This window comes from Podarcis pityusensis (assembly GCF_964106645.2).
Source record: "Podarcis pityusensis genome assembly, chromosome: 7".
In the NCBI taxonomy this organism is placed as follows: Eukaryota; Metazoa; Chordata; class Lepidosauria; order Squamata; family Lacertidae; genus Podarcis; species Podarcis pityusensis.
Window position 1 is genome coordinate 89974154 of NC_138031.1, and position 18533 is coordinate 89992686.

Here is an 18533-nt window from a genome sequence, read left to right on the forward strand (position 1 = left end):
ATTATGTAGCTGTTTTCTGAGGCGGTGTAATCCAACCACCTTTGGAAATAATATATTTTGCCAGTGTCTAATTACCAGACCCATCTGCCCAAGGCATGCTCTGCCATCTGTCTGGAATTTTGTTTTGTTCTTTTCTGTTTGTTTTCTGTTTTTAGTTTATAGAAGTTCATAGAGTCACAGAATTGTGGAGTTGGAAGGGGCTCAAAAGAGATGTATTTCTGTTGGTATGAAGTGGTTGCGATGGTAGATGCTGTTGCTGTATCTGTCTGGTGTGTGTCATAATGGGTGTAACAGCGCAATACTTCATTCATACACAAACTCCTCCTTGTTCTTCCTCCAAAGCTCCTATGGGCTTGGCTGTCTTTACCCAGGGTGCAAGGGGTGCGGGGCACCCGGGCGCTGAATTCTGGGGGACGCCCACCGCTGAAGCCGCCTAAGCTCTTAACTATCTACCTGTTATGAAGTAATAAATAATTTTGATTAAGCTAGAAAAACAAAATACATATATACCTAAGTATTACTGAAATGTATACGTACTGTTTCACCAAAAGACTTTCGTCTTTCTGCGGTCATTTACCAAAGACACGCCGTGCCAGCGGCAGCGCTTGTCATTCACAACAGTGGGGCTTGTCAGACTCAACGGCGCTATGCACACGAAATTAACTCTTACATTAAAATATTGTGTTACATATTGTATTGAGGTGCTATGCGGCAGCGGGGTCAGCGGCACCTTTGACATGACTGATGTTTCTCCTAAGTAGGTGCCTAAACAATACTTATAAGTTTAAGTGTGGTGGTGTTGTATACTTCAGTATAAGTGTATTGTAAATATTAAATAAAAATAAATAAATAAATAGCCTCCACTTGCTGGACTCCACTCACTGAACTGCCTTCAGTTATATTCTTCCATTCATCCAGTTACCTTTTTCTTTCCTTCCTTCGTTTCTCCTCTGTCTAAACTGAGATTGTAAGCTCCTTGGGGCAGAGATCTGCTTCTGTCTCCCCCCCTCCTTTTCTTTATGTTACTCTGTAAAATGTGTATTTTTCTGGTGGTAAAAAAACCAAAAAACAAAGAAACGAACCAGGCTTGCTGTTAACTGAATCTGGTGCTTAGAGCAGGCAGGGGTTTGGGGAAAAGCAGGAGACAGAAGGCAAGAGTGTATACTAGAGCTGGACCAAACTTTTCATGTTGAAATCTGGCATTTCAAGGCAATAGAACCATTCACTGAATTGGGAAGCAGGTTAAGCAGGAAAAAGCCGATCTCTCTGATTTCTAGTCCTAACCATGTGGAACAGTGAAGATCAGAAGTCCTGAAACAGAACAGGGCACGGTTGTCAACTTTTCAACCAGCCCTGGTTCCTGTGTCTTTTAAAAGTGTTTGATCTTCAGCAATTAGCAGGTGAACATTTTCATAGCATGGAGATACATGCTATCACCTGCTAATTGCTGCAGATCAAAGCAAAGACAAAGGCCAGTTGAAGACTGTAACAAACCTCAAGAGCTGTCTCTGGGGTCTGCCTCCCACACACATGTTTTTCGCTGCTTGAGTGCAAGAAGCTCTGGCAACCAATCGGAAGCCGCGCCTCGGTTGTCAAACGTTTCGGAAGTTGAAAGGTCTTCCAGAACAGATTACATTTGACAACCAAGGTTTGACTGTACAGTGGTACCTCGGGTTAAGAACTTAATTCGTTCCGGTAGTCCATTCTTAACCTGAAACTGTTCTTAACCTGAAGCACCACTTTAGCTAATGGGGCCTCCTGCTGCTGCTGCTGCGCCGCCGGAGCATGATTTCTGTTCTCATCCTGAAGCAAAGTTCTTAACCCGAGGTAGTATTTCTGGGTTAGCAGAGTCTGGAACTTGAAGCGTCTGGAACCTGAAGCGTTTGTAACATGAGGTACCACTGTATAAATAATCCAGTAATCATAATCAAGAAAATATAAGAACCAGAATTAAATAATTGTTTAAATCTGGTTATTTGTATGCTTGCCCTGAATTAAGAATTTGTTGCCTTTTTTTTTTTTTTGGATCAAGTTGTAACCAGTTTTAGGGACGCGGGTGGCACTGTGGGTTAAACCACAGAGCCTAGGACTTGCCGATCAGAAGGTCAGTGGTTCGTATCCCCGCGACAGGGTGAGCTCCCGTTGCTCGGTCCCTGCTCCTGCCAACCTAGCAGTTTGAAAGCAAGTCAAAGTGCAAGTAGACAAATAGGTACCGCTCCGGCGGGAAGGTAAACGGCGTTTCCGTGCGCTGCTCTGGTTCGCCAGAAGCAGCTTAGTCATGCTGGCCACATGACCCGGAAGCTGTACACCGGCTCCCTCGGCCAGTAAAGCGAGATGAGTGCCCCAACCCCAGAGTCGGTCACAACTGGACCTAATGGTCAGGGGTCCCTTTACCTTATAACCAGTTTTATTGCAAAAAGACCCTGTACACATTTATATCAATTCTAGTACCTTACAATTTTAGCTACCCAACAAGTCATTAACATACAGAAACATGCATGAAAAGCAAGAAAGATCACCCATCCCGTCTGCATATTAGCAACTTGTCACTGTTGAGCAACAAAGCTCACATCACTGCGTTTTTATGTGAACAGTCACTTTTAGCATTCATCCTGGGTGAAAGATGGAATGATTTAAGTACAAATGTAACATATTATAAACAATTTCATACAAAAAAAAGTCACAAATTGAAACCAAAGTATTTTACAGAATTTACTACAAAACACCATAAAAACTTCTTCCTCTTAAGCCCTCTCCCCCCATATCCTACGAGCCAATTGGAAGTCTTTGGGCATGATGGTGACTCTCTTGGCATGGATGGCACACAGGTTCGTGTCTTCAAAGAGACCCACCAGATCTGCTTCACTAGCCTCTTGCAGAGCACCAATGGCTGCACTCTGGAACCTCAAGTCTGTCTTGAAGTCTTGAGCCATCTCCCTTACCAGCCTCTGGAACGGAAGCTTGCGCATCAAAAGTTCCGTGGACTTTTGGTAACGACGAATCTCTCGCAGCGCCACAGTACCAGGCCTGTAGCGATGAGGTTTCTTGACTCCACCAGTAGAGGGAGCGCTTTTCCAAGCAGCTTTGGTAGCCAGCTGTTTACGTGGAGCTTTGCCACCAGTGGACGTACGGGCAGTCTGCTTGGCATAGCTGTCAACTTACAGATTTGAAAATAAGGGATCAGCAGCCAAACTAAGGGATCAACAATTACTTTGATAAAATACATATTTTGTTGCGTGCAAATGGCTTTAGATACCCATTAGGTCCATAAATTACCATATAGCATATATTCAACACAAAAAAACCAGCAACAATTTGTTGTTGACAGAGCACAGCTGGACATAGAAAGGGCCCCATTACCTTCAGTAGCTTATTTAAGGGACATCATCAATAAGGGACAGCAGCGGGACGTGGCCCTGGGATAAGGGACTGTCCCGCCAAATAAGGGACGCTTGACAGCTATGCTGCTTGGTATGCTTGGCCATTCCCCTTTACTTTTTTACACTTTCAGGAACGGAGCCTTTAAAAACAATTCCGCTCCTATCAGCCGCAAGGTACACGTCCTACTCCTTCCCCGACGAACCCGCAACCGTGAATTTGTTGACTTTTATCCGAAAGTCTGCTTTTAATATGCTTCTAGAATTTGCTGTTCCCCTCCCTGATTCAAGGAGACTTTTAAAAAATGATGCGCTGACATTTCAGGGCGAGCCCTCTCCAAACCACAGGAAACACTTTCCCTGACTTACAGTGAAGTTTCTTTCAGATGCAGTGATAAATCAGGACCAATTCCTTCTGAAATGTGGAATATTATGGGGCAGTTTCTCCAACACATGGGACAATCACAGCTTGATTACTTTGCATGCGAGTCAATGTGAACAAGGTTCCTTGACAGTAGAAAGTTTGGAAAATCACATTATCTTTGAGCTATTATCCCTGCTGTTAAATACTCCCCGCCCCCCGCCTATTATTTCACAGCAAACTAAGTACAGGTTCCAAGAAAAGCTGCTTGCATGATGCTATGTGCCAAGTGTTGATTCTTGGCTTTGGGAATTTATTTAAACAAGAATCAAGAAGTCACAGCTCTAGTTTCTGTGCCAATTGTAGGGTTGCTGAAGTCAGGTAGAGGCAATTGCACTAGCCAAGTCAAGTGAAAACTTGCAAAGGTTCTACAGATTTCCAGCCCATGCCTGGAAAGGAGAAGCATCTTGTGGGTCTCCCTCCCTCTTCCAGTCTGTCTCAGCTGACGGCTGTGTCTCCATGGAAACTGGTCCCTCAGCAGACAAAGAATTGATGACTTCAACTCTTCCTTCAACTCTCCCCTTTGTCAAGCAGTACAGTGGTATATCAGTCCCACATAGGGATTTAGTATAATTTGGATTATTAGTATAATAATCTTTAGTATAATTTGGAAGTTCTAATCATATAGAATGATACATTAAGAATGCATTATTGATAAATAATTAATAATATACTAATTTTATGTACTTTTAATATCTGACTGAATAGTGTAAGGTTTTTTAGAGAGGAAAATGAAACCCTGAAAATAAATATATAAATATAAATATAATATTTATATCCTCCAGGCAACATATACTATCTTCTCCCTATCTTATCCTCACAACCCAGTGAAGTGGGGTGAGTGTTGCTGGCTGCTCCAAAGGTACTCAGTGAGCTTCATGGTTCAGGAGAGAGAGAATTGAACACCGTTCTCCTCAGTCCTCGTTTGGTGCTCTAACTATGACACCACACTGGTTAGGTTCACATGAACACTGACTTGGTTGCAAGGAATGCAGGGAATGAATGTTCAAAGGTTGTCCATAGAACAGGGAGGTAAATGGCCTACTCTGTGACTTCAACAGCAGTACTGCAGAAATCAATATACTGCACAGGCAAAGATACAAAGATTTGCAGGCATCAGCTGATCAGAGGCTCCTGCAAATTCTGCTTTCAACAGGGAGCCTTACCTTATATGATGTCAGATGTACAGCAGGGGGACGTGGTTTGGGGGAAATGACCCGTTGGAGGTTTCCCAGCAATGCCCTGGGACCTAAATTGCGGTCATCTCCCTGGTTTTCAAGGTACTGCTTTTTTCCACCTGGGTCTTTAAAACGTCTTTGATTTTAATGTGCATCTTTATCCATCCTGCATCCTCATGTTTTGTTTTAATCCCTTATGGTGTTTATTTGTTATTTATAGTATTTCATGGTTTTTAGTATGCTGCCCTGTCTTGAAATCATTTGGTGAATGGCAGCATACAGATTTTTTAAATAAACACGTAAACATTTTGGCCATTCTAAATAATAAAAAACATGTTTATTTCTTAATGTGCTTGTTCAGCACATTAAGGGTTTTGATGTTGAAACAAGACCCTGAACCCCACACCCACCCCAGCCACACCTCATACATGAACAAGGGAAACAGGTGAACAAATGTGGCTACGTGTGGCCCTGAATTAATTTCTCCATAGTTATATTTTGGTCTTTCGTCATCCTGTGCGTGAATGAATTTACTTGCTTCACTCCTTGCCTCTTGCGTGCAGAAGAAGCACACCATGATTGCTAAGCCAAAAGCAAACTGTAAGTTACCATCATCTGGAGCAAAACAACCCACGACTTCTGGTTCAGAAGCAGTGCTGAGCCAGGGCTTGCGGTTTGCTTGCTCCCAGTGCTAGCGTGGAGAAGCGAAACAGTCATGATTCACTCGTGCCCAGCAAGCCATGATTTATGGTTTACCGTGATGCCCAAATACAGCCATTATATTTTCTCTCCCATGCAATTTTAAATCATTATTGTTTATTTCAGTGGAAACACACGATCTCTAAGCTTGCTCCTGGGCATTTTGCTTGTTGTTTTCTGCATCTAATCTTTATTTCTTTCTGTGTGCTAGGGAGTGGAGTGGTCTTGTGATGAAGCTACTACAAAGGCTTGTTACAGTAAAGGCAAATCAAAGGTGAGTAGCTCCTTCTTAAATAATTAATTTCCTAGATCCGAGTGAGAAAGTTCATCTGTCCACTTGTGCCTATGCATGTTTACTTGAAAATGTTCACAGGATTGCAGACTCATTCAAGCAAGGTTCTAATCAAGTTAGCATCTGTACATAGTGAAGGAACAAGACCACACTGCTCAGTGTGTGCATCTTTCCTGCCTAAAGACCTGTTGGGATCTGCTTACTGGATTGCACATTTGTGCAGTGTCCTATGTGAGTTAACTCCAGTTTGGACCCAGACACACAGACCTCATGCAGATATTGCATCCAGTGCATGGACACTTGGCAGGCTTAGGAACTGGAGGGTTCGTCTTTGTGCATGCATGCTTAAAGTCCCACTCAAGAGTCTTTGTACTGTGGTTGCTCTCACACCACAGCAGAACAGTTGGAGCTATAGTATTATGGGAACCTGCTAGTGTATACCATGTTGGGTGCATGTTTTTGAGTTACAGTGAACTCCTTAGGCTTTGTTCTTTGGTCCTGGGACAAAGTCGGTAACCAGACTGAATTTCACTCAGCCTTGTCTGCAGACTTTCTGGGGTGCTGGAAGCACCTGAATGGTACAGCAAATAGACCTTTATTGTTGTTTCCAAATTCAGTCCTTTGAGGGGGGTAGAGTGATAAAAGCAGGAAGCATATCTTTGCAGTTATAACAACCAATCATAATGCATTCTTACTTCTGGAAAAAGTCAGGCTGGAGGTTTAAAAATCTGCAGATGCAATTTTAAAACACTAGGACTATGAAAATAGAAACAAGCCTCACCAAATTTGTTTCCTGCTTGCATGACAACATATAGTACAGACACCAGAGATTATTTGGCATTTACAAATCTTATAAAATTCATAATTCCCCTTGAGATAGTACTTCAAGGTAGAAATCTGAATACTCTTTGTTCTGCATACCCCAAAGCTATGGGCTGAATGCATTCTGTGACTGCAGTCAGTCTGTTTCATGCCACATATAATGGTAGCTGCATATATAGACCACAAAGGGTTGCCTTGGCATTGCCCACAACGCACATAGTTCTTGTATGGACAAGCTGACCTCCACAAAAATGTCCAGCTGCACAATTATGAGCACAGTCACAGCCAAGGCACCCTTGAATCATACTTTTGAAAGAGGCAGAAAAACTTGGAGATTGATTGATTCCTTTGACCAACTCTACGAATGTTTGACAGTTTCTGCATCGCCAGGTGTGGATGGTGCAGTGCCTGCTCCAAGGAGTGTCTGTTCCTCTGAAATTACCCCCACATATCAATAACTGAGTTTGCCACAATGCTCCCTTTCTCCCTCCCCATCTCTCCCTCTTTCACGGGGAAGGGTGGGCTTCATACAGCTTCCTTTATGAACCTGAGATAGTATGGCCCCAAAGAGTTATACCAAATCCAAAATGCCTGGAAGAGTTACAGGGTGCAAAATGTGAGTGCATGTAAAGAAAGGAATCGTAGAATTAGAGAGGACCATTGTGACATTTTAGTATTAGAAAATTCAATGTGCAATACAGCAAAGAATGGAGTACTGCATTGTTTGTTGGAGGTTGGAGGAAAAAAGAGCCTGAATTACTTGCATTAAGTTTTTTAGTGGCCCTTGCCACAGTTGAGTCAACTGCTACAACAAAGCATAGAGAAAGTGATGCAGCAGAGCTTCTCAAAAGGATCAATGGGTTTCTTGTAATTAGGAATTGATTGTAAATATACCGTATTTTTCGCTCTATAACACGCACCTGACCATAACACACACGTAGTTTTTAGAGGAGGAAAACAAGAAAAAAATATTCTAAACGAAACAGTGGATGTATGTTTTTTGTGGTTCATGCTGTGGCCACAGACATGTGATCTGACGGTGAGTTTGGGGTGACCCAGTGGAAAAATCCTGAGGATCCATGTGGATCCGTGCTTTGTAACCATGTTTTAAGTGGGGAGGGAAGGAAAAGCACTCAAGGGACAAGGAGCACGCGTGGGGGGTGTGGAGAAGGATGCTGCTAATAATGCAGGAGAGGCTCCTCTCCGGCTTTGCTCCTTTAAAACAAGCAGGCTCTGCTTCTCTCCCTCCTCCCCGGCAAGGAAACCACGATAGTAACCACTCTGAGACAAATCAAGAAAAATTGCGACCAACACTCTCCCCCAACAAGTGCAGTGAGGTCAAAACACACACACACACACACACACACAGAGAGAGAGAGAGAGAGAGAGAGAGAGAGAACTGGCCCTAAAGGCGCAGGGCGCTGGAAGTCGCAGGGGCGCAGGAGAGTGAACGGGAAGCAAGAGAAGGAGAAGGAGCCCTCACACACACACAGACACACAGAGTGTCAATTCTAAAGTCGCAGGGGCGCAGGGAGAGTGAAGGGGAAGCAGCAGGAGGAGAACGATAGCTCAAGCACACACACACACAGCCCCTACAGTGGCTAATCCAAAATCGGACAGCAAAAAACTGCAGGCAGGGACAGAGAGCAGGGGTTGTTTTAAAGCAGCCAACTCCCGCTCTGCTTCTCTCCCTCCTCCCCGGCTCCGCTGGCTGACAGGAGCCGCTTACACCTGCTTTGCTGTTTCAAAGCGAGCCACGGACTGCTCACGACTGCAGCAGATTCCCCTGCCATCTGTAGGCATTCGCTCCATAACACGCACAGACATTTCCCCTTACTTTCTAGGAGGAAAAAACTGCGTGTTATGGAGTGAAATTTACGGTAATCTGCACACACCTTCAGGTATAGTTTATCTGTTTTTTTTCATACATAGTTTCATACCATAAGATACTGAAGAGCAGGTCAGGTTTTGCTTAGCATACGCTGCTTATGGGGCATTGATGATCCTGTTTTCTCTTTCTTTTTTGATGTTAGGAAGAGTGCCAGAATTATATCCGTGTCCTTCTCATTGGTGGGGACAGACTCTTTGCATGTGGAACTAATGCATTTACGCCCATTTGCACTAATCGGACGGTAAGAATATGGACAAATCCACACTACAGAATTAAACTGGATTCCTTCTTCTCAGGGAGCCCTGGATACTGGGATTGTGTGGGGTGGAAGGGTGCTATGGCTGCCTGGGAGAACGCCCTTTCTGGGGAGATCCACCTGAGGCCCTTTTTGCAGTTCTTTACATGCTAGGCTCTGGTCCTGTTGGCAAGTTAAGAGAAGATTTTCAGCGCGTGTACCAAACTACAGTTTCCAAGATAGGAGGAGTGCATGGTGGCAATACAAAAGTTAGTTTGAAATATTATTATTATTATTATTATTATTATTATTATTAATACCCCGCCCTCCCCGGCCAAGACCGGGCTCATGGTGGCTAACACCAAATATATTAATACATTAAAAACACAAAATCAAATGATTAGTTAAAATACAATTTGAAATCACATTTAAAATCAAAATAAAATTAAAAGTTCACCAGGCCCAGCCACCCGTGCTGGTCCCATATGGGCCGATAGAAAGAGCCAAGGAAGCCACTTACATACAGGGTCCCATAGAAAGAAGGGGGTCAGACTGGGCCCAGACCAAAGGCTCAGCGGAACAGCTCCGTCTTGCAGGCCCTGCGGAAAGATGTCTCTTGTGACAGAGCATTCCACCAGGCTGGGGCCACAGCTGAAAAGGCTCTGGCCCTGGACTAACCTCCTTGAGACCCGGGACCTCCAAGATGTTATTCTTTGTGGACCATATAGGGTCCTCTGTGGGACATACCAGGAGAGGCGGTCCCGTAAGTATGAGGGTCCTAGGCCGTATAGGGCTTTAAAGGTTAAAACCAGCACTTTAAACCCGACCCTGTACTCTACCAGGAGCCAGTGCAGCTGGTAAAACACTGAATGAATGTGATCCCGCGGCGAGAGCCCCATAAGGAGCCTCGCCGCAGCGTTCTGCACCCGCTGGAGTTTCTGGGTCAGCTTCAAGGGCAGCCCCACGTAGAGCGAGTTACAATAATCAAGCCTGGAGGTGACCGTCACATGGATCACTGTGGCCAGGTCGGGGCGGGAAAGGTAAGGGACCAGCTGCTTAGCACGCCAGAGGTGGAAAAATGCCTCTTTGCTGTAGCTGCAACATGTGCATCCATAAAAAGGGAGGCGTTGCTTCTATAGAAATAGAATGAAATATAATAAATAGAAACAAATAAAGTAGGTAAGCAGTCATGATTATTGCTGGAGGAAAGATGCAGAGGTAACTGGAAATATCTGGAGGTTGCCTAGCTGATGCTGTTCATGGCAATTCATAGGTTGGAATTAGATGAAATCTGTGGGAGAGCTTGCTTTAATATTGGGGCTAACCTGAATACTATTCATGCAATTTCATTTTATTATTATCAACCCCTTCCCTGGTCGTGCAGTTGGTTACAGCCCCACTTAAGCCTCAGCCTGCAAGCCAGCACTGAGTTTCATGAGTCGTGGGGAGGAGTCTTTATGTAAGTTATGTAAAGGGAAAGGGACTGAAATTTTGTTCTGTTGGGATGGTGAGAAGGACCCTGAGTTTGATTGTTGTCAGAACTAGTTAATTTAAATTAAGCAAATTTAGATTATTTTAAAATAATAATCGAGAAATAAGGCCAATTTAAATTAAGATTTCCCCTTTTTGAAGTTCCTGTATTTATAGTTGGTTTCTATCACAATTAAGTCATTTTGGCTTGCAACCAAATGGAGTCTTTATGCTATCTAGAAGCACAATATAAACCTTTTGGTCATGATGTGCGTATGCCTTGCAGAATTATACCCGCTCAGAGACAAGGAGCAGAATTGTGTGCGGTTCTTTCTATATACCTGTGAGGATATTAAGTAAGAGCAGTTAGTTGATCCAACAACCATGTTGTAAGTATCCAGAATGTCTGTACAGGACTGGCAGTTAACAAGGCAAATGTTTTTAGGTATCAGGTTGAAAAGTGCATAAATAGTCATATTTTGTCTGAATATGTTGCAGAAGTCAGAAAATTGACAGGCATGAAGCAAGAGTAGAAAAATAAGTACTCTAAGGATGGCCCAGTATAGCATCTCCTCTCATACCTTCAGTGCCTGTGATGATTTGCTAGTCCCTGGATCCACTAGAAATCCCATATTAAATGCAACATGTAACTTTTTTGGAGCTTTAAAAAAAGTCCTTTGGGGGCTTCCTACACTACTGTGCCTCTCGCGTTGAGCAATGTCTAGAACTTGGGAAGAAAAATAACATAGCAGAACATAGATTCTGGATGCATGTTTGATGGCAGAGCCTCCTACACCAAGAGATCTATCACTCTGCCCCTGGTTTTATTTTCTGCTAGAAATTATTTATTTTTGTGCTCATTTATGTATTCATTTATAAGCTGCTTGTATCCTGAAGGCTTGAGGCTGGTAATGAAAGCAAAAGAGAACCATATCCCATCATATCTTTGCTGGGTTAACTCTGGAAACAGGCTAGTCCCACAGTGCTGCTGAGATTAGTGTACTCCAGTTAATGGGGCAGGTTCCTTTTAAAACACCTTTCTTTGCATTCTTACTGTTTGAATTTGATGCACAGATGGTATCATGAACAGGGAGACCATGCAATGCAATTAGAGTTAATGCTAGTGATTTTCTATTAGATTTCTTTCGATTGCAAAGTGTGCAAGTGGGAGTGCTGCCTTCTGTTTTCAGATACTCACCACAGAGCTAGAAAGTGGTTGTTGCTCTGTGTGAGAGGACTGAGAGATGCACGCTCTGTTGTGGCACGTAATGTTGTAGATTGATTTATGGTTTCCTGCTCAGTAATATGGTTTTAATTCCCTCCGCTGCAGCTAAATAACCTGGAAGAGACGCATGATCAGATCAGCGGCATGGCTCGCTGTCCATACAGCCCCCAGCACAACTCCACCGCTCTGCTTGCAAGCACTGGTGAGCTATATGCAGCAACAGTCATGGACTTCCCAGGAAGGGATCCTGCAATTTATCGCAGCTTGGGGGTGTTTCCTCCTCTCCGGACTGCACAGTACAACTCTAAGTGGCTTAATGGTGAGTGCAGAGACAACTGGTTGTTTACGTGAGTAAATATTGTTCTGAAGGAGCACAAGTCCTTTCTTGGTGCTTTTGAAAAGGTTGTTGCCTGTTTCTCCGGACTCTGGGAAAGTCTTCAACCACTGATGGTTTAAAGTTGGCAGTTCAGCATGGAAGGAGGGGGTGAGTGGTGAGGAAAAGGAGAGGAAAACATAGAGAGGAGGTGAGAGAGTGTAAGAAGAGGCAGGGACACGTCCACAGCTCAGTCGCAGAGGGCTTGCTTTGTGAGCAGAAGGTCATGGATTCAGTCTCCTGCACTGTCAGCTATAAAGATCCTTGGCACATGGACTCCTTCTCAGTCTTTGGACTGCATCATTAAATTCATTGCTATTATTTTAATGCACATGGCAATTTACAGAGATGAGTGAGCAAAAGCACAAAAGACAGGCTTTGATCCCCAAGGAACTGGAAATGGAGGAATACAACATGGTGAGAGAGACAAAGATGGCAAGGGACGAATGTGTACAAATGCGTCAGCTGTGCTTCAGCTTGATTACAATTGGGGATGAGGACTAAAAGACTCAGCGGAAGACCTTTCCAAAGGAAGGACCTGAAGAGTGAATGGATGGAACCAGTTAAAAGAGCAGGTGTCTGTAAGGCAACTGAGAGTGGAGGAGTAAGCACCACCTGGCTGGAATATTCTCAAGTCATGTCCTAGGCTTCTTTAGGAGGAAGGGCAGGATATAACAACAACAACAACAACAACAACAACAACAACAACAACAACAACAACAACAATTTATTTATACCCCGCCCATCTGGCTGGGCTTCCCCAACCACTCTGGGCGGCTTCCAACAAAATATTAAAATACAATAATGCATTGAACATTAAAAGCTTCCCTAAACAGGGATAAAATAATAAATAAAGCATCAACAATTTAAATGTACAGATAGGTACTGTCACAATCACAAGTAGATGTGGCTTTTAAACAGCAACAGCAGTCCAGTGTAACATTTGTTTCTCCTTTTGAAAATAGTTGTTTTCTGATATTTTGTCTATCGATGCATTTCAGAACCAAATTTTGTGTCTTCTTATGACATTGGGAACTTCGTCTATTTCTTCTTCCGAGAGAACGCAGTGGAGTATGACTGTGGCAAAATAGTCTTTTCCCGAGCTGCTCGAGTTTGCAAGAATGACATTGGAGGCAGGTTCCTGCTGGAGGACACGTGGACCACCTTCATGAAAGCTCGCTTGAACTGCTCCCGCCCTGGAGAAATCCCATTTTACTACAATGAATTACAGAGTACGTTCTTCCTGCCAGAACTGGACTTAATCTACGGGATCTTTACCACTAATATGTATGTAGTTTATGAAATATTTTTATTTCTAGAATATTCAGAATGAATTAGAGAAAAGGGTTGTGCTGCCTGCTCCTCCTGGGAAATAGAATTGATACTGAAAAAATTCTGAGACAAGGGCTCTTGGAGGAACGGAATAGGAAGCGTTGACGGAAATACATCTGTCCATTGCTTATAGAAGGGCAGGACCTGAGGGCAGGCAAACTTCTCAAACCAGAAAACTTTTGTTGATGGAGTTTTTAGTTTAACACAACTAAATGGAAACTTCCTTCCTTGAAAGGAGTTTTAAGCAGAGATTGGATGGCCACCTGTTATGTATGATCTAGTTGAGATCCCCTCATTGCAGGGTTGGACTAGATGACCGCAGGGGTCCCTTCCAACTCTGCAATTCTATGAGTCTGTGATTATATGTCTAAGGGAGCAGTTATTTATTAATTGAAATATTTGTCTCCTGTGCTTTCGGCTTCATCAAGAATCTTCAGTGCTACTAACAAGTCCATTAAAAACAATCATGAGATCCTTTTTTAAAAACAAAAGAAGCATAAAAACAAGCAGGCAAGGAAACACCTATAGTCACCACAGCGCAGCATCAATATCATGTAGTGTGGGAGAGCAGTTGACAATAGGCCAAAGGCCCTAAAGAGCAATACTGTTCAGATGTCTTCAAGGAGGACCCATGAGGGCCTCTCAAGGCAGGGTGCAAAGTTCCAGAGCCTGCAAAGGAGAAGATCTCGTCCTCTGTTCCCACCAGCTGAGCTTCACCTGCTGAGAATGCAGCTCAGGACCTTTTCTGTAATAACAGGACCGTCCTCCAAGATCTGAGTGTCCAGGCAAGGTTATGCAGGAGAAGGCAGTCCTTTAAATAAGTTTGGTCCTAAGTTGGGGGTTGGGGGGAGGGGCTTTAAAGGCAATGAACAACATGTTGAATTGAATTGGAAGCCAATGCAATTTATATAAATCAACTTCTTTCTGGTAGTTGTGGTAGCCCCAGTGTTGGTAGTGGAATACTTTTTTTAGGGAGTAGGATCACTCTAACAGTTTCACTTAAACAGAATGTTTTGTGTAAAAGTCTACCAACTCCTGTCTACATATTTTCTTAGAAAGAAATATAATGCTGGTGTTTTACCCCATGAATTATTTAGTTGAAGTACTTCCATATCTGCTTCCACTCAGCACTGAAGATCTTTTATCTTGCTTCAGCTAAACTTTTTATCAATATTCTTAAAACTTCCAATTCAATCTGCTGTTCTGCTGAGCTAGTTTTCCTTGTGCTTTTCTGAGAGCACCAGCTTGTAATTTGCTCCTGTATCTGAGCCACTCAACTGAAAGCGCTGCTGCTTAGGAGCTCTGCATTGTGCCATCTCTTTCCCTGGAGGGCAGAACCTTTGGGTAATTAGCCGACCCAGGGCAATGATGATCTTAAACAAATGTTTAATGTGTTTTAAGATACACACAGGCTAGTCAGTCAAGAAGCATAGAGATGCTGTTCTGCAGTGACGCTGGAACTAAATGGAAGCTAATAACAACAACAACAACAACAACAACAACAACAACAACAACAACAACACCTTTATTGTCATTGTACAACCTGTGTAAAATGAAATTAAATGAGCCTCCCCCCCCAAACACTCAATCTCTTATCGAACAACACACCACCTAGACAGTTTTTTATTAGCTTCAGAGTGGCAGATTTCATTATTTCAATTTATGTTACAGTTACAGATAGGTAGCCGTGTTGGTCTGCCATAATCAAAATAAAAAAAATCCTTCCAGTAGCACCTTTAAGACCAACTAAGTTAGTTCTTGGTATGAGCTTTCGTGTGCAAGCACGAGATCCCAGCTATCTGCCTATCTCCCATTCCCACCACCCTTCTGAGTAATACCCCTCCCCACCTTCTCACTATATAGAAGGATCTGGCAACTTCTGTTTCAGTGTATCTGAAGAAGTGTGCTTGCACACGAAAGCTCATACCAAGAACTAACTTAGTTGGTCTTAAAGGTGCTACTGGAAGGATTTTTTTTATTTCAATTTATGTTAGTGGGTGATAGTTGTTTAAAAAAATCCTGGATAAGTAGAGAGAGCTTTCAGCCCTCCTTAGATCCAGAATTTTGAGGGGTTTGGACAAACAAATGAAGTAAGATGTTGCGCCTGCAAGCATGCCTTTTCTCCCTGCCAACCCCTAAATTGACAATGAGCAAACCACACCATTCTTGCCTCTTTCTTTCACAGATGAATTACATGTGGCTATTAGCACAGGGGTGGCCTGTGGCCCTTCAGATATCGTTGGACTCCATCTCACATCAGCATCTGCCAACCAGCTGTTGATCAGGAGCTGTAGTCCAGCAGCAGGAGGAGGACCTTGGGTTTCCCACCTCTTTGTTAACATGCTAGCAGTGCCCTTTTATAGCTATGAAGGGAAAGAGTTGTATTTCAGTCTGCTTGAAGTACTTCATCTTTTGTTTGTGTGTGGTGTTGCTTGTGTGTGTTTCTTCTTCTTTTTTAAGGAACAGCATAGCAGTTTCAGCCGTTTGTGTATTCAACATGACTGCAATAACTCAGGTCTTCAGTGGGCCATTTAAGTTCCAAGAGAACTCCCGCTCTGCTTGGCTGCCTTACCCCAACCCTAACCCCAACTTTCAGGTACTTGGAGGGAAATGGGGGGGGGCAGGGGGGAGGTACTGAATCATATGAATTGTCTTTAAACTGCTATTGCATTTTAAAAAGTAGCTGAGATGATGGGCGGATTGTTGTGTGTCAGCCCAGCATACTTCCAGTTTCCTTGTCATGATGGGATGATTAGGAAGAAGCTCTCTCTAAATTGCTATAGGAAATGCCCCTGTGAGGGTTCACCAGAAGGTGGTGTGCCCAACCTCACTTTGAGCCAATGGGCAGAAATCTTCCTAAGCAGCCACTTGGTTATGGGTGACATTAATCTAGACCAGGGAATAAAGCAGACCATTGTCATGGGCAATGTGGCTATGGACTGAATAAAACATGAGCAAATCAAGCCATCATTCCCACTAATGTGACTTGAGAGTGTGTGTTAGTGTACAGTGATAAGTGGATGAATATTCTGTGAGGCTCTAAGCAAATGGCCTTCCAAGCAGCATCCTCTGAGGTCTTGTAATTACCTTCCGTGCCTCTACATTGGTTGAATGAATGATATGTTATCACCTGATACAAACAAGCTCCAGAATGTCCCATCCTCAGAGATCACTGAGGGCATTTCTGCACTAAGAAGGAAGCACATCCAAAGCAGCACATCACACATGGCAGGTGACCACCCCGAGGGTTGGTGATTTTGCCATGTTTCAACTTGGGCATTATGGAGTATGTGATCAGGGGAGCAAGATTAGAGCAGCAAAAACTACTGGTTTGCATCACTTCAGTTTATTCATTAGTTATATTAATTACCCTTAATACCCTGCAAGTAATCTTTTCATTAAATTGGAAATGTGCATCCAGTTTTAACTCTGAACTATAGTGTACTCCAGAGATCAAAAATAAGGGGGAATAAATTTATAAAAACGATATTTAAAACGGGATTAGTTGTTTTGCAAGAGTGGAGATAGCCCTGTACTCATTATGACTACAGGGAAATATTTCTGTCCAACTGCAGTTGTGATCTCTGTCCTTACCATGCATTGATGTACACCTCTAATGATAACATGCTGCTAAAAAACAGCTTCATTTGGGTATTTTGAGTGACATGTGTCACACATTGACATCCGTGTGGGTGCATACAAATGGCCCTAAAAAGAGGAGCCACTGTTCTCCATCAGTGTACTTGCCATGTTCTTGTTTCTCATACCTATCCTGAGTTGAGGTCAGGAACCAAATCCATTAATTTTCAATAGAATCTGTTTGAAAAGTTGCAATGTTGTGTAGTTCTCTTTAGAGCTAAGCTTTGAAGCCAATAAAACAATATATGTATATTTAAGAGCCTCAAAACAGTCCTCAGGAAGAAAACACGTTTAAATAAAAAATCAATCCAAAGTAACAGAAAATCAGAGAAACAATTATAGTTAATGGGTTGGGAAGGGGTGAACATGCTCACAACTGAAGAAAAAAGCTCTGTCTCACCAAAAGCACTATTTTTGACCCCAAAGGTGTAAATGGGTCAAGTTGTGGCATAGCTCTATCAGCAGTGCTTTTTTCTAGAAGTTGCTTCACTCACCATGACGTTGCTATACTAAGTGCCACACTTTTTGACAACAAAAAAAGAGGTGCCAGGACTGTGTACACTTGAGTACCCCCTGAAAAAAGCACTGCCTAGCACAGGGTCAGCAGACTTTTTCAGCAGGGGGCCGGTCCACTGTCCCTCAGACCTTGTGGGGGGTTGGACTATATTGTGGGGGGGGGGGGGAATGAACGAATTCCAATGCCTCTCAAATAACCCAGAGATGCATTTTAAATAAAAGTACACATTGTACTCATGTAAAAACACGCTGATTCCTGGACCGTCTGTGGGCCAGATTGAGAAGGCAATTGCGCCGGATCTGGCCCGCGGGCCTTAGTTTGCCTACCCGTGGCCCTTTCAGGATCTGCTGCTTATATACACTGGGTGTCTGGTTGGGAAGTCTTGGATTGGTAAAACAGTGGCCAAAGTTGGTAAGATCTGGGGTTAGAATTGCCATCAAAAGTCACCTAAAATCATGAGGTAATCTTGGAAATTCCTGCTTTGGAGAAGCCTCTAAGGAAGGTTAAGAGCAATAGAATGAGGCTTGATGAGACCAGTAGTACAACTCTTTCTCTGCAAGTGTCTCCCAGCCCCCACTCAGGAATGCAAGAAAAACTTTGAAAGGACTTGGTACTCTTTGAATGTCCTTAGAAAAATATCACTGAATCTGAGTAGGCAGTGTGCAAACGCAGGATGCCCATTTTTATTATGGAGGCTTTAGCAAGTTCTCCTCAACTTCATCTCTATGGAGACAAAATTATTCTGTCCAAACACAAGTGAAGTCACAAGTGGATACAGAACTGGATAATTTCTCCCCTTCAGATGTCGAACAAGACACCCAGTCCTCATTTAAAGAACAAAATGATTGAGTATTAAAAGCCAAAGAGTGCTTAAAGACTTTATTTTATGAAACAGTTGTCTTGTTTCAGACAAACTGTGGGTTGGCTGCTGCCTTATGACATTATATAAAAAAAGAAAAGATTGCTTAAATGTAACCACATGCAGCATTTTATTCTTAAAAAAATAACTTTAAACTAACTCACCAGTAACAGTTTTGAAAAATAAAAAAGGAAGATGTCCTA

The 18533-nt window shown here is 43.0% G+C and overlaps 1 protein-coding gene and 1 pseudogene across 4 annotated transcripts in view; one reads left to right on the forward strand and one right to left on the reverse strand.

Moving 5' to 3' along the window:
- Nucleotides 1-18533, forward strand: part of SEMA5A (semaphorin 5A) — a 134537-nt gene that overhangs the window by 65522 nt on the left and 50482 nt on the right. For all 3 annotated transcript variants that reach the window (XM_081012944.1, XM_081012942.1, XM_081012943.1), the window contains exons 5-9: nucleotides 5887-5949; nucleotides 8823-8921; nucleotides 11716-11929; nucleotides 12985-13270; nucleotides 15776-15911. In XM_081012944.1, the coding sequence (XP_080869070.1) occupies nucleotides 5887-5949; nucleotides 8823-8921; nucleotides 11716-11929; nucleotides 12985-13270; nucleotides 15776-15911 (798 nt within the window). The remainder of the gene's footprint in view (nucleotides 1-5886; nucleotides 5950-8822; nucleotides 8922-11715; nucleotides 11930-12984; nucleotides 13271-15775; nucleotides 15912-18533) is intronic.
- On the reverse strand, nucleotides 2378-5553 carry LOC308481809 (histone H3.3A pseudogene; annotated as a pseudogene). Its single transcript has 2 exons — nucleotides 5511-5553; nucleotides 2378-3157 (listed from the first exon to the last, which is right to left on the reverse strand). The product of its transcript is annotated as a histone H3.3A pseudogene (transcript).